Here is a 14307-nt window from a genome sequence, read left to right on the forward strand (position 1 = left end):
TACTGCCAGTGTAGGCTTGCCACAGTGGTTCCAGAGACCATCATTTAGTAACCAAACAGTCCCATTAAATTGGCTTGCAGGATGAATTTGGTCACCTCTCCAGCCTGAAGTGCTGTAATGGTTTTCTCTGGGTTACCATAACAGAGAAATTCATTTGAGATACAGCAAGCTACATGCCAAGACACTTCTTCACTGCTGAACTTGAGTCCTTCCTGGAAGAGCAGGTCTCCCAACCCAGGAAAAGCTACAATTAACTACACATGCTAATGAGGAAGTGGTAGATGAGACTTTGTTTATTGCAGACTGCCAAGCTCTGAAATGTTTCATTTTCTTTTTGGTGTCATCTCTTAGAATCTTTTGCATATGTCCCTTAAATGGACAAAGAAATAATTGAGATGCCACCACCACCCCCAGACCAATTCTTGATCCAAGTAAATTCTGAAGGAATAGCTACAGTGATTCCCCAAATATATCTTTACAAAATAATACCTCTACTGAACTCAACTTCTTTGCTTTGACTTCATGCTGTTGCCAACTATGAGGAAACCTGAAGTTCAGTAATCCTAGATTTCATAGCTGTAACCTGGAACAGAGCAGAGGGGGAAAAAATAGTAAAAAAATCACTAAACTTCAAGTCTCAGTTGAACATGCCCCTGACCTGTTGTGGTGGGCTGATCCCAATGATCAGCTTTTCACTCACCCTACCCCATAGCAAGAGGGAAAAGAGACTCAAAAGTGCAAAAGCTACAAGAATTTACGGATTGCAATGGATAGGAGAACTAAACAAAGGTAAAACAGAAACTGGGGAAGAAAAAAGAAGTGATGCAAAGGTAATCATACCCTTATTCCCACAGCAGACTGATGCCCAGACCAACAACTGCCTTGGAAAGATTCCCCCCTAATTATTGCTGAGCTTAATGGTGTTGAATTTTCCTTTGGTCAGTTTGGATCAGTGGCCTCAGCTGTGCTCCCTCTCTCCCTCTGGGAACAGGGGACAGGAGGAGCAGAAGAAGCCTTGACACTGTGCACATTCAACTCAGGAAACACCCTGCTGTGTTATCAGCCCTGCTTTGGTCACAGGCCTCTAACACAGCCCCACACCTGCTTCTACAAAAAAATTAAATTCAACTCCTACTTCATTACCTTCATTAACCCAGCCAGACCCAGCACACCCAGCAAGCTGTAGGCCATTTTACACTGAAATTGCAACTTTATAATTAGTACATCTTGTACAACAGCTGGCTGCTATTCCATGTTAAGCTTAAGGTGGAAAGAGAGTTAGAATCATTAGAGGGCTTGGGTTGGAAGGGATTTAAAGATCACCTACTTCCCAGCTCCCAGCCATGGGCAGGGACACCTTCCACTTGACCAGGCTGCTGGGGTCCCATCCAGCCTGGCCTTAAACACTTTGAGGGATGGGGCATCCACAGCTTCTCTGGGTAACCTGTTCCAGTGCCTCACCACCCTCACAGTGAAAATTTTTTCCTTCAACACATCTTGCTTAAAGTAGTCCAGAGCTACCCCTTCTGAAACATTTCAATGTTAAAAGGAGTAAGATTTTTAAAATATTTTACACTGCATTTCCTATCTTCGTTGTTAGCTGAAACTGACCTCAATAAAATAAGCCTGTTTTACCTGAAGTAGGTACATACACAGGATGTAAAGTTTTGGTCATTTATTTGGTTATGTCTAAATCCTTAAAATAACATGGTTAAGGCGAGAGAGAAGCATATTTGTTACAATTCATATAACAAGTAATAAAAAGATTTGAGTATCTGTACACTACTTTAATTAATGCTTACTGATGCCTTTAGCTATATTCAGCTAAGTGGCATTTTTGTGTAAACAGTATTTACTAGAACAAAAAATTAATTAGTACTAGCCTTACTTCTAATATGCTATTTCAAATCTACTCTTGCAAACAAAAAGCAGTAAAAATACTCATTCTTTTTAGACATACAAAGCACAGCATTGTCCTGGGTAACAACATGTAGCTTTGCAAGTGATACCTGGTTCCTTTAGTTGCAATGGCTTATAGTAGTAGTAAGCTAAATAAAAGACCTACAAAAAGAAGTCATAACACAATTGGAATTTCACATTGTCAAGCATGTAAGGCTGCAAGTTTTACAGTGTGTGAATACACGAGATATGTTGAACGGTGACATTCCCAGCCATTATAGATGCAAATGCTTGATGCAGCATATCTTCTCTCAGCCTCCAGAAAGGCTCATGTGCAGAAGAAAGAGATCACTGAGTAGAATAGCCCAAGTTTAGTGGAATCATCATTTTATATATGTACACACACATCCATCGGGCAAGTTTAGACTTCAGGAACAGAGTGATCCATCAGGCTCTTCATGATGCTAGTTGCCATCCTAAGGAAAAGGAAAAGGCATTCAGGTTTGTAAGATAACTATAGAAGACCACTCAAGCCTCTGCTCATAGTAGCTTTGTCATGGCCAGTCCTTCAATACAAACCAGAAGCTGGACTTCCACTCCACTATTTTTGACAAGTTGCTACAGACAGCTCATGAAACTGCACCCTGAGACTGAAGAGAAGCTCACAGTGTTCAACACTTCTATTAGCACCTGAGCTGTGTGGTTGGTATCTTTTAGGGTATGGACATGTGGCAAGCAGAGTACAAGCACAAGGGAAGGAGAGCAGAGGGAAAAGGTGGCTGTTAGACTGAAAACTGCTCTGTAGAAAGAGGATACCAAGCCAAGGGCATATCTTTTGCTTTACCTGAAAAAAAGACTCAATTACACCTGAAGCATTATTAATGTCTACTAACTTCAAAAAGTATTTATGCAGGACAGATTTACTTGTAGAAAGCCATTGTTTCCAAAGGATTAGGAAGAAACCCAAAACCATCCTGCCCAGAATAACTTTTAAGCCACAGGAATTACTTGCAGTACAAACAACATTTTAGTTAAAAGGTAACAAATACTTGTAGTAGTCACTTCTTAGAAATTCAGGCTTAGTCAAAAGAAGTTTAGAAAAGGCTTTTTCCAGAGAGGAAAAGGCAAAGGATCATCACAAACACAGAATAGGTTAAAAACAGTACCAACACACACCAATTTAACCAAAACATCAGATTAAACAAATTTTCAGACATCTCCACCCACCCTTTACAGTCTTCAAGTTTGTAATGACATCTTATCACGAGTACACTTTCTAGTCACTGTCCACTGGATTATAAATAACACCATGGCTGCTCTGTATTACCTACCTCTTTATTATATAGTCATAAATACTGGAAGGCATGACAGTGATGGTCACTACGTTTCCAGCTGTTGCCAAGATGTCTGCAACCTGCGAGTCCTGTCAGAAACAAGAAGTCATATGAGCAACACAACTCAAGCTGACTGTGAAAGCAGTGGTTCAAGAGCTTCTTCTAGACACATTTCATGTGGCTTTGAGACCTCCCCAACTCCTTGTTTGGAGTATTCAACCATCAGGACAAATCACTGAAACTGCAATGCCACTTCACAGATGTTTCGTTTTGAGTATCTTGCATGAACTGACTAGAGAAGGGACACAGATGTCATACACAATTCCTGCTAAAATTTGATGCAGGTTGGAAGGAGGAAGCTGACCCTTTCTTTTGCCAGCAAGGTTGGACTACAGGTAAAAACAGAGGGCCAGCCTTGCCAGGTAGAGACAGAGAGGATGAGAATGAGCTGCCCTGACAACCAACACAAAACTGCATAGAGGCCTAAAACATCTATGTCTTTCCAGTCAAGTTACATCATGACTGAAGTTTATATTTTATGAACACTGAACAATATATTACAACCTTTTTTGTCTCTCCAAAACACACTACACAAACATAAAAAGCTCACAGCATTCCCTACCCCACACATAGTGGTTATTTTACCTTCAACCCAATTACATTCTGGCCATTAATTTCACAGATGTTGTGCTCTGTCAGAAGTCCATTTCTTGCAGCAGAACTGTCTTTCACTATTGAGGTTATTTTTCCGTTCTTAAATATGAAACCAACATGTCCTGTGCTGTCCTTATGCATGGTAATAATTCGTTCAAAAGGTCTAAAAAGACATTTAAAATAAAAATCTTCAGTCTACTAAACCACAGAAAAACCACATTCTATTTTAGCATCTTTAGCTTATAAAAAGTAATTGTACTCTAAGGGACTCATATTTTCTATAATGAAAAGTTGTTTGCTTTAACTTAATTTTGTTAATATTGTTGTATTAAAATATACTTGTTTATAAACCTTACATGTTGTCCCTGTTTTACAGATATTTCACCATCTGGATTAATAATAATACAAAAATCCCAAACAACATCCACCCACCTACCACCCCAACCAAACAAACATCCACTAAAGGTAAAGTTTTCTACAAACATTACAAGGTCAATAAAACAGTGCAGGCAGTTTTAACAATTGTAGGTAGATTACAGGATTCTGAAAGCACAAGGCTTCCCAACAACATTTCAACTGCTTTGGGAACAATAAACCTTTAAATTGTGTCTTAAAAAGGCAGTAGATATAGGAAGAGGGTACCATGTTGGGCACAGAAGTGGTAGACAGAGCAGGGAATCTACTGGCACAATATTTTAATTCAGTGTTTGAAGTAACTGCCCCCAATCAAAGCAGCTGCCCTCCACTGAGTCAGGCTTGGTTCTTAAGCAGGAAAGAGCATGGAAAAAGCTTTGAGGCATACACTTAGTCACATGAAGTATCATCTGTCTTCTTGCAGCCTACAAGCCTTATGTTGAATCTGACCTGTGGTTACTACATACAGCTAGCTACAAGATCATTATTTAAAAAACATATTGGGTCATCAAGCATGCTATTAGTAAAATCTGCATTAATTTCTATGTAAGCAACACAATTCACAAGAAAAGATATCATGCTACATAAAATGCAAATCTATTAATACAGCAAGCATTTTGTTACTTTTACTGTTGACTTTCACTTAACTAAATTAAAAAATTGTATCTGAAAAAAAGCACAGAACTCTTCAGAGTTTAAATTTAACTTGTGGCATCTCTCACTCACTAGTTTATCTTGGAAAAATGTTACGCCTCATCATGCCCAGGAAGTTTACAATTTAGGAACCATTTTGATTGCTCCCCACAAAAGGGACCATTTCTGAAGATCTTTACTACTGAAGCACATGCACAATGAGATTTTGTTAAACCTGCACAAGCAAGGGGAGACCCAAACCCCTCAGAATTACTCAGTGATGGATTATGGCAAATCCATATCTGCAGCTGGCTTTACCTGTCCCGAATGATCATTGAAATCCTTTCTGCAGAAGCCTGTTTCAGAACTTTGTGTGCTTTATCAGAACTCCATCCTGCACAGTTTTCACCATTGATCTGCAGAACTTGGTCCCCAAACCGCAGACCAGCAAGGGATGCTGGAGAGTTTGCCTGAACTAACTGGACAAATATACCCTACAAAAGAGGGGAAAAAAGGGGAGGGGAGGAGAAAGGGAAGTTCTTGGTTAAAGATGAAGACCAGTCACAGAACACACAGCCCCTGAGGTTTGCCATTTTACACAATATCAGCCAAACAGACAAGACAAAAGGACCAGCTAATTATCTCTTCATAAAGGGCAATTTTGAAATTTTAGTCTGTTTCTAGATGTATTTAAAAGTCTGACAGATACTTAATGCAAGAACAAAGTTCAAAACCAAGCAAATCTATCTAGATCGCTAAATATTAAAAATTAAAAAAAACATTAGCATAACATTAAAGTCTTAAGCAAAGGGGTAAATACTTGTCTGTTTTAATAGGTGTTAAAAAACTATTTCTAGTGAAACTACCCCTAAATCAAAGTAAAGCATATCAAAGCAAATTATAAATAATACCTTGGGAGAGAGGGGTGTTAAAAAAAACATCACCCCATGCTACTCTACGAAAATCCCATTTTCTGCACTGGAAGTACTACAGAAAAGTATTTTAACCCTATATGCTACCTGCAGTACAAATTTTTTTGAAACATTCAGATTAAATGACTTAAATTGTTTAAGCATCTTTTACAAAAAAGGAGATACTTGTAAACAGTGGGCAGTTATTACATACTGCTGAACATTAAGTACCACCCAGTATTTGCACAAAGGTAAAGACAAGCAGTTCTGAACTGATAAAAAGTATCACAGCAACTATGCAAGGACAAGTTCCCACTCTAAAGTGAAACAAAAAATATTTTATGTATTTTTCAGATCTTATAAAGCACAAGGCATTAAACTGCAGCTGTAAATTCAGTTTCTAGTCCAGAAAGCTGGAAATCTAATTAGAAGTCTAATGAAGGACTTTAAAATTCCAGTTACAGATAAGAAGCCGTTATACAGAAGACTATTTTATGACCAGACCGCATCCTAACTTCACTGCTAATATAGTCCAGCAATAAAATCTCTGGAGGCAAAAGCAACTTCTACACTTACATTATCAACAGACTTAAGGCGAAGTCCAATTCTGCCATCCTGATCTTTACACAGAATTGCTTCACGGATGCCTTGCTTAATTTCTGCTCTGCGAATTCCAATATCATTTCCAGTCACTGGAGCTACCATGTAATTAGTAGAAGGTCGTGTTACCAGTTGCTGATTAAAACAAAACAGCCAGACAACTTAGTTTCAACTTTTAAGAACAGTTATATGTCAGTTTGCATTAAGTGATATTTAAAAAAAAAACCACACAAAATAAGCCACAACACCAAGTCTCCCCCATCCCCTCCCAGCATTGGAAATGGACTGCTCAGTTTCAGAACAGATTAAAATAGACACTGCAACTTAAATAATTCACCTCTCAGTCAAGTATGGTACTTCAGGCAAATAATAATCTGCTCTCTAGAATGCTAGATAAACATTTAGTCTTTACACTTTTGTTTTCTAGAATATGCATGACTGGTACCTACACCCTGTGGCTGAGCAGCTGCTGCCACTGCTAAGTTTCTCTGCACCTCTTCCTCATTGAGGCTCAGACCCATATACTGAGAAAGTTCTGGATACAATCTGGGGTACAAGCCTAGAGGAGAAAAACAAAACAAAAAATCAATACAACAGTTGGTTTAAAAGAAGGAGCAGTTAACTGCTTTCACAGAAACAATTACTTCAACAAATCTTGTGCTTTTGTAATTATTTAACTGGAAAATTATGGCAGAAGACTCACTTGAATCAGAATTGTTCTTCTGGCCTGGTTCAGAAGAGTAACCAGACAAGCAGCACTTCTGAGACAAAGAACTTAAAGGAGAACTTTCAGTTTCACTTACTCTATCCACCCTTTACAACACAAAGAACAACAGACACACGGTGACGTTCCAAAACCAACACTGTGCTGCATTGCATAAGGACACGCCCTTCAACTCCAGAACTTCTGGGCAATTAGTGGAGAACGGCTCCCCTCCCCACCCCCAAACCAGGTGTGCTGAAGAACACACACACACACCTTCTACCAAGTTCAAAAACAGCAAGAGGCATTCACACCAAGGATATTCCAGATCTGAGGCATGGGAAGGTTTCTGCAGAACCCTCCTGGTTCTAAGGTTCACACTACAGTCTGCTGTGAGTCTTCATGAGAAAGCAGCTGTCAGTTTGTCACAGCTTCAAACTGGAGGGGCTTTACACATGCCTCTCAACAAGACAAAACACACACAGCCTTTAAAACAACCCTCTATACCCAAGCAGAGGGAGGCACAAGGAGTGGGAGGAAAGGAAGTTGAACTGACAGACCTTGAGCTGAACAACTCTGGAAATAACCTTGATATTGCTCTTGACATTCCACAGATCATTAACTGGTGCCATCTCACAAGTGCCAGTTATGAGAACTCTTAAGAGTCTCCCTGATATCCTCACTAAATGAGTGGGGACAGAAAAAGCTGCTTGGAGAGAGAGAGGCAGTGGAAAGAAGGGCTTCAGAAGCAACCAGACTCTCCCCAGTACACAGGCTTAGGTTTCTAGTGTTCATTTATGGGTAAAAATGTATAAAACCAGCTACTTTAAGAATCCATGTCTGACCAGCAACAGTAAGTAACTTTTCTGGGAAGGAGCAAAGGTCAATGCCAGGTGAATGCCAATATAAACAAGAGATTTTTTTGCTCTTTAATATGCTTTGCATGAGAGCAGTCTGATCATATTTCTGGACTAACCCAGAAGCTTATAATTCACCAATATTGATTAAAAAGCTTTTGATGAATAACTTTTCTATTTTTGCTTGCTTTTTCAAGCAAGCCCCTAGGATTATGCACAACACAGCACAAGATTTCTGCAGCTACACAATTCCTCTGTTTTGTTCTTTACTACACCAGATGCATTCTTTGCTGGCTGAATCAAATTCTCATTTAAAACAGAGAGTGCTCCAAATAATGGAACTCATAGCAGAAGACAAAACTCTTGATGTTGTACAGTCTCCTGTTTCTGTCAGAACCGAAGCAATTCCAGTGGGTCTGGCACATCCTATAGGTGATGTAAGGCCTTCTTTCATTTGGGATATATTGGGAATATTGGGAATGATTGATCATTCTTCAGTCACAGAATTCCAGAGCAATTCACGCACAACTGATGTCAAAATTATGTTTTGGTTCCTGCCTGCTGAACACATGCAGGAGAATTCAAACTATGGACAGCAGAGCTGCCAAGACTGCTGAAGCAATCTCAAATCTGGTCTGGTGAGGTTAGGCCAGGGAAGTACCTAATCCAGATAGGATCTACCAGAGGCAACTCTGGTGAGCTATGCAAACATCTGCCTTAAAGTCATCTTAGACACAGAAGCACCCAGAGGAGAACTGGAGACAAAGTTCTATCCACCAGCCTTTAATATCTGAGCAATTCCTGACCACCATTCCAGCACTGCTGCTGGTCTTGCTGGTCACAAGGCTTTAGGCCTTTTAGACTTAAATTTACTAAAGCAGAGCTCTAACCTCAAACATACCTGTGCACCTTTGTGGATGTACATGCGCATGGAAGAAAAGAAGGAGAAAGTACAAGTACAAATCATTCAGCTTTAGATCTGATGGATTTCCCACCACAAATCTGATTCCAAAATCTGCTGCAAGCTTTATGTTGGTTGCACAACAAGATTAAGTGCCAGCTTCCTGGGCAATTGTTGACAGAGATTTGTCTTTGTCCCAGAGCAAACTCAGTGTAGAGCAAAGACTGACTCACACTGTCCTCTAAAGCTTACAAATACACATGTGATAAATAAGGACAACTAAGTGTCTGAGGTAAGAGCTAACAGAGCCCAAAGGCACCAACATCAAATTTTGTTATGGTAGGCTCACTTGGAAAAGGTTGCAAAAAGAGAAGGGTGACTGCTTGCCACAACTTCCTTTTATAAGCAAACACTGTTTTTTGACTCCTATAGCACCTTACCAAGGTGGGTGTTAGCATTTCCAAAATGGAAATGTAAACAGGGTAACATTTATTTCCCTTTGTAAATAGGGTAACATATTTATAGCTATTTTTTACTGTACTGTTAACTTTAGGATTTCATAACTGCTTTCTACTACATCATCCATAGGATACTATGCAGTACATGAGCTTACCTCCATCACAAGGAATTGGAGCAGAAGCTTCAGACAAGATTGCTGGATTAGCCGGATTTGAAGAAAAGGCAGTCTGAGCCTAAAAGCAAAGAAACTCACATATGTTATCTTGCAGAAGAAAAAATAAATCTTAATTATGCAGGCAGGAGACTCAGTATTTTCTTTTTTTCTTGTACATGCTAATTACTATTCATCTTGAAGTAATGAAGTCAAACTTTTATGTGAAATAAATAGCTTCAATACAACATGCTGTAATAGTATCAGAGCTACTTTGGCAGATCAACTCATATCTTCCTGAGAGAAAGAGCTACAATGATAATGCAAAAAGGGTTTCCTGTCAACCTGTTCTATTTACATCATTAAGCAAGTCAAAAAGCCTTAAAGGAAACATTACCTTTGTCCAAAAAAGCTTAACAAATAAGTTTTAAGGTGTGACCTTTAGCAGAGTGTTTTGCAATTTCTTTTTTCAGCCAGAGAGCAGCAGGTTTACTTCTTCACACCATTTATAGACACTGTTAAGTGAGATCCATAGTTCTTTTCAGGTGTCAAGTTCCACACAATCCAGTGCTACTAGTATGTCCTCTGAAAGAATCAGACCTTTCAAGATGATTTTTCTACAGCTACTACAGTGAAGACATTAAGCTTTATTTCTGTATTGCTGACTGGCTTACTTTATTAACTTCTCTTGTATTTGTGAGTCAGTTTCCTTCCTTCTCAATACCTCAGCTCTATTTTTTGGCCTTGTGTGTTCATGACCAGTGAAAAATACAGCCTTAGAGAGGCCTCCTAAACATGATGGAAATAGCTATTCCAGTAACTTTCCTGAGGTTGAATGTCAGAGGTGGGGGGGCAGGGGGAGGAAGTACTCAATGCATACTGAAACGTTACCCTGAACGGGACACATAAATTTTCTAACGCAACATGACAGTCAAATTACTTCATGATGTTAAGGAAACGCTTGAAAATAGAAAACTTCTCAGTCCTGTTCACTCCAGGAAGTTGTCTTTAAAAAAAGGTTTCACAGCAAGAATGAGTCATTATTTAGCAATATCACATGTATTTAGAAGCACAGGCTCCAACTCAAATGAGGGACAAAAAGAGCAGGTTAGAATAATATTTAATGTAACAAGTCTGTTTGTTTTAGCCAGCAGTCATTTGAATCTTAGTCACTCATTGCAGATACAGACATCTTTCAGCACTCTGCCCCCTCTTCTCCTAAAAATGCCCTCAGACTTACTTAAAGAGACAGTATTTTTATAATGCATTCTTTGGGAGAAGGAAATAATTTAGCCTTTGATACCAGCAGGTCAAGGGAGGTGATTCTGCCTCTCTACTCAGCCCTTGTGAGACCCCACCTGGAGTGCTGTGTCCAGCTCTGGGACCCCCAGCACAGGAAAGACATGAACCTTCTGGAGCAGGCCCCAAAGAAATTATCACAGAAGTAATCAAATCAGAAGATGGAACACCTCTCCAATGAGAAAAGGCTGCCAGAGCTGGGATGTTGAGCCTGGAGAAGAGACGCCTACAGCAGCCTTTGTCAGCCTTCTTATGAGCCTAAAGGGGGCTCATAAGAAAGATGCTGACAAAACCCTTTAGCAGGGCCTGTTGCAAGAGGACAAGGGATACAGGTTTTAAACTAACAGAGGGTTAGATTTAGATTTAGACCAGATATGAGAAACAAGTTTTTCAAAATGAGGGTGGTGAAGCACTGGAATAGGCTATCCAGAGAGGCACTAGATGCCCCATCCTTGAAGACATTTAAGGTCAGGTTGGGACATTTAAGGCTCTGAGCAAAGTGATGGAGTTGAATATGTCCCTGCTTGTTGCAGAGGACTTTTACCCAAACTATTCAGTGATTCTATGAAAAGTATCAGTGAAAGTGTTATGGCTTACTGATTACATTTATGAAAATTTTCAACTGTAATATATAAACTCTAGCAGTTGGTCAATAAAAGGCCAAAGGAGCCTGTTCTTGGCTCCAGGCTACTCAATTTTTGGTTCAGCTTTACGAGACTGTAGATAAAGGACTGTGGTTACATAAGAAGAATGGAGTGGGAGGACACAACAAGGAGCAATCCCAACACAGCACCCACAACTGCAAAAGCCCCACCCCACACATACAAACACAGATGAGACAGGGCACTGCATTTTGGGATAGCACAGGAGAGTTAAGAAGCTGTTCTAGTAGTTTGCTTGATGGCTTCCCAATGAAAACAGCAAGGACAGAAGTATCAGCCACCTTAAAACACACTATAACTTCTTGCTGTTGTTTAAACCAGGAAGGAATGCAGGTTAAGTTCAGGAAGAGATAAAATGTTGAAGAAAGTAAGGAAACTCCTTGTGAAATACATCCACATCAAACTTCTCATAGACTTGTTAATCCATTCAAGTGTTTTTCATTATTTTGTTTCACAGATATGTTTTAGTCCTCATCACGTCTAATAATAAAACTACCAATATTCTTACAAATAAAGGATTTTGCACAAAGGTGACAAACTTGGATGTACTGTAAGAACTGGTGACTACCATGAAACAGCCAGAGGACAAGTCTGATTCCAGATGGAATTAAGACAGCCAGTGCTACTTTTTTTGTTGGGTTTTTTTTTTTTTTTTTTTTTACTCCAATGACCACAAAAACTTTCTGCCACAGATTTGGACACTGGGAATGAGATGAAGCAGATTTATTAGTTTAGTCATCAAGTCAGAGCTGAAGTATGTGAAGACACTGACTATATTTGTCTACTTAAGACCATGTATCTATACCTAAAAAACCCCAAACATGTTAAAGACAAATGAACACAAATGAATAGATAAAGCAAAATAAATATATCCAGGTGGCAAAATAAGCATTAATCATATTAGATAAAGCTACAAAGTAAACAGGTTGTCTTTTCCAACAAGCTCTCAACTACAATAAGTCTCCCCATTCCTGGATTAAATATCAGATAAGTTATTGTCATCAAAACTCATCTTTTTTAAAGTCCACCATACCTGAATAACTTTGTCCACCTTCAGATCTTCTAGGGAAGGATAGAGAGACATTTTGATGAAGTCCTACCGGGCAAAGGCAGACTAGAAAAAAAATCAAATGGGAAAGCAAACAAACAAGAGGATTAGCTTTCAGATATTTATGGAGTTTAACTCCTTAATTTTTTTTCTTTTAAATAAATTAACCAGACTAAGTGCTAAACAAGTGTTCTGTGACCTGCCAGTCAGCAGTAAAGATATCTGGCACTACAGATGAATTCCATTAAGACTACCCATTTAATCTGTTATCAACAGCAGCCTTTGGCTAATAGGCTTTATTTAATATACTTAGCACTGTCAAAGTTTAGGTCTCAATGAAGAGAAAACCTACACAGAGCAAAACATTTTGCAGGAAGCAAAGAAAGACTTTAGGAGGCCAAGAAGCAATTACAATGAGCTTTAGGAGGAAAAACCTAATCACTCCTGTCCCAACAGGGACAGCATTTTACATTCAACTGTGGAAGCTTCCGCTCTGCTGTCTAAAATATTTAAACACTTTCAACACTTCTAATATTCCACTGACCTGCTTTTGGCTGGGATAGAGCTAATGTTCCTCCTAGTGCTGCATTTTGGATTTAGGATGAGAATATTAATAACACACTAGTTGTTTCAGTTGTTGCTAAAAAGTGTTTGTACTAAGTCAAGGGCTTTTCAGTTTCCCATGCCCTGCCAGTGAGAAGGCTGCAGAGGCACAAAGAGCTGGGAGGGGACACAGCCAGGACAGCTGACCCAAACTGGCCAAAGGGACACCATGTGGCATCCTGCTCAGTATATAAACTGGGGGAAAACCTGGCCAAAGGCACAGGCATTGGTCAGCAAGTGGTGGGCAGTGGCAACGTGCATCACTCATTTTATATATTCCAATGATTTAATTTTTTTTCTTCCTTTTCTGTCACAATAAACTATTTAATTACATCAACCCATGACTTCTCACTTGACTCTTCTGATTCTCTCCCCCCATCCTGCTGGGGCAGGGGGAATCAGGAAGCAATTTTGTGGTGCTCAGTTTTAGGCTGGAGCTAAATCATGAGATCCAGCAAGAGGCCTCTAGATAGACCTTGGTTTCCATCTGCAACACATTAATTGAGCAAGAGACCTGTAAAAACTAGGAAGATTCAGTCAGTGATGAGTTTCAAAACACAGAAATTCCAGGCTGGCTGTCATGTGATGTTCAGAGAGCCCCTGTGACAACTTACCAGGAAGTAATAAAAAAAAAAAAAAGGAAAAAACCCCCAAACCTAAAGCAAAACCCCCACAAAAAACTAAACCACTTCACATGGTACTCTAAGGCACCGTGCTGACATCCAGCTCTCCTAGAACCAGTCACCTGAGGCTTCAGGAAATCCCATTTTTCCAGAGCTTCTTAACTCACACTCTCACTGAGATCAGCTGAACTTTTGAAACCCACAATAAAATATTCCACATCAGTACATGGGAACATTTTAGTGAGAGGGAGGGGAGGGACATAACCAGAAGACAACAAAATGTGATACAGTTTTGCAAGTCACAGAAGGTACTGAAAACATAGTTAATACACAAGTTTTACTAAAGGTTTTTGGTTTGGGGATTCATTTTCTCATTCAAAGTAAAGAGGTTCTTATTAAAGTAGCAATTTAGCAAAAATTTCAGACTAAAAGTGACCATTTCATAAATCCTTGAGCGATTGCTTCCTTAAGTGCAGACACAGTCTATTTCTAAATGAACACCACGCACACAGATGCCTAATGTGATACTGCAGTAACACAATAGACATCTCTTCAT

The 14307-nt window shown here is 39.4% G+C and overlaps 1 protein-coding gene across 1 annotated transcript; it reads right to left on the reverse strand.

Annotated features, from left to right (window-relative positions):
* Positions 1-1660: 1660 nt before the first annotated feature.
* Positions 1661-12613, reverse strand: SDCBP (syndecan binding protein). The gene is made up of 8 exons (XM_054285304.1): positions 12511-12613; positions 9520-9598; positions 6895-7004; positions 6422-6580; positions 5253-5428; positions 3879-4050; positions 3231-3322; positions 1661-2375 (listed from the first exon to the last, which is right to left on the reverse strand). The coding sequence occupies exons 1-8, from the start codon at positions 12559-12561 to the stop codon at positions 2321-2323; spliced, it is 894 nt and encodes a 297-aa protein (XP_054141279.1). The 5' UTR covers positions 12562-12613; the 3' UTR covers positions 1661-2320.
* Positions 12614-14307: the final 1694 nt, after the last annotated feature.

Source organism: Melozone crissalis, unplaced genomic scaffold (assembly GCF_028551555.1).
Source record: "Melozone crissalis strain CALT ecotype California unplaced genomic scaffold, PUWL_Pcris_2 ptg000042l_1, whole genome shotgun sequence".
Taxonomy (NCBI): Eukaryota; Metazoa; Chordata; class Aves; order Passeriformes; family Passerellidae; genus Melozone; species Melozone crissalis.

Coding starts and splice junctions, on each gene's coding strand:
- SDCBP (XM_054285304.1), bottom strand. CDS start 12,561: ATGTCTCTCTATCCTTCCCTAGAAGATCTGAAGGTGGACAAAGTTATT. Junction 9,599..12,510: donor AGGTGGACAAAGTTATTCAG/GTATGGTGGACT, acceptor CTTTGCTTTTAG/GCTCAGACTGCCTTTTCTTC. Junction 6,581..6,894: donor CAGCTGCTCAGCCACAGGGT/GTAGGTACCAGT, acceptor TGTTTTAATCAG/CAACTGGTAACACGACCTTC.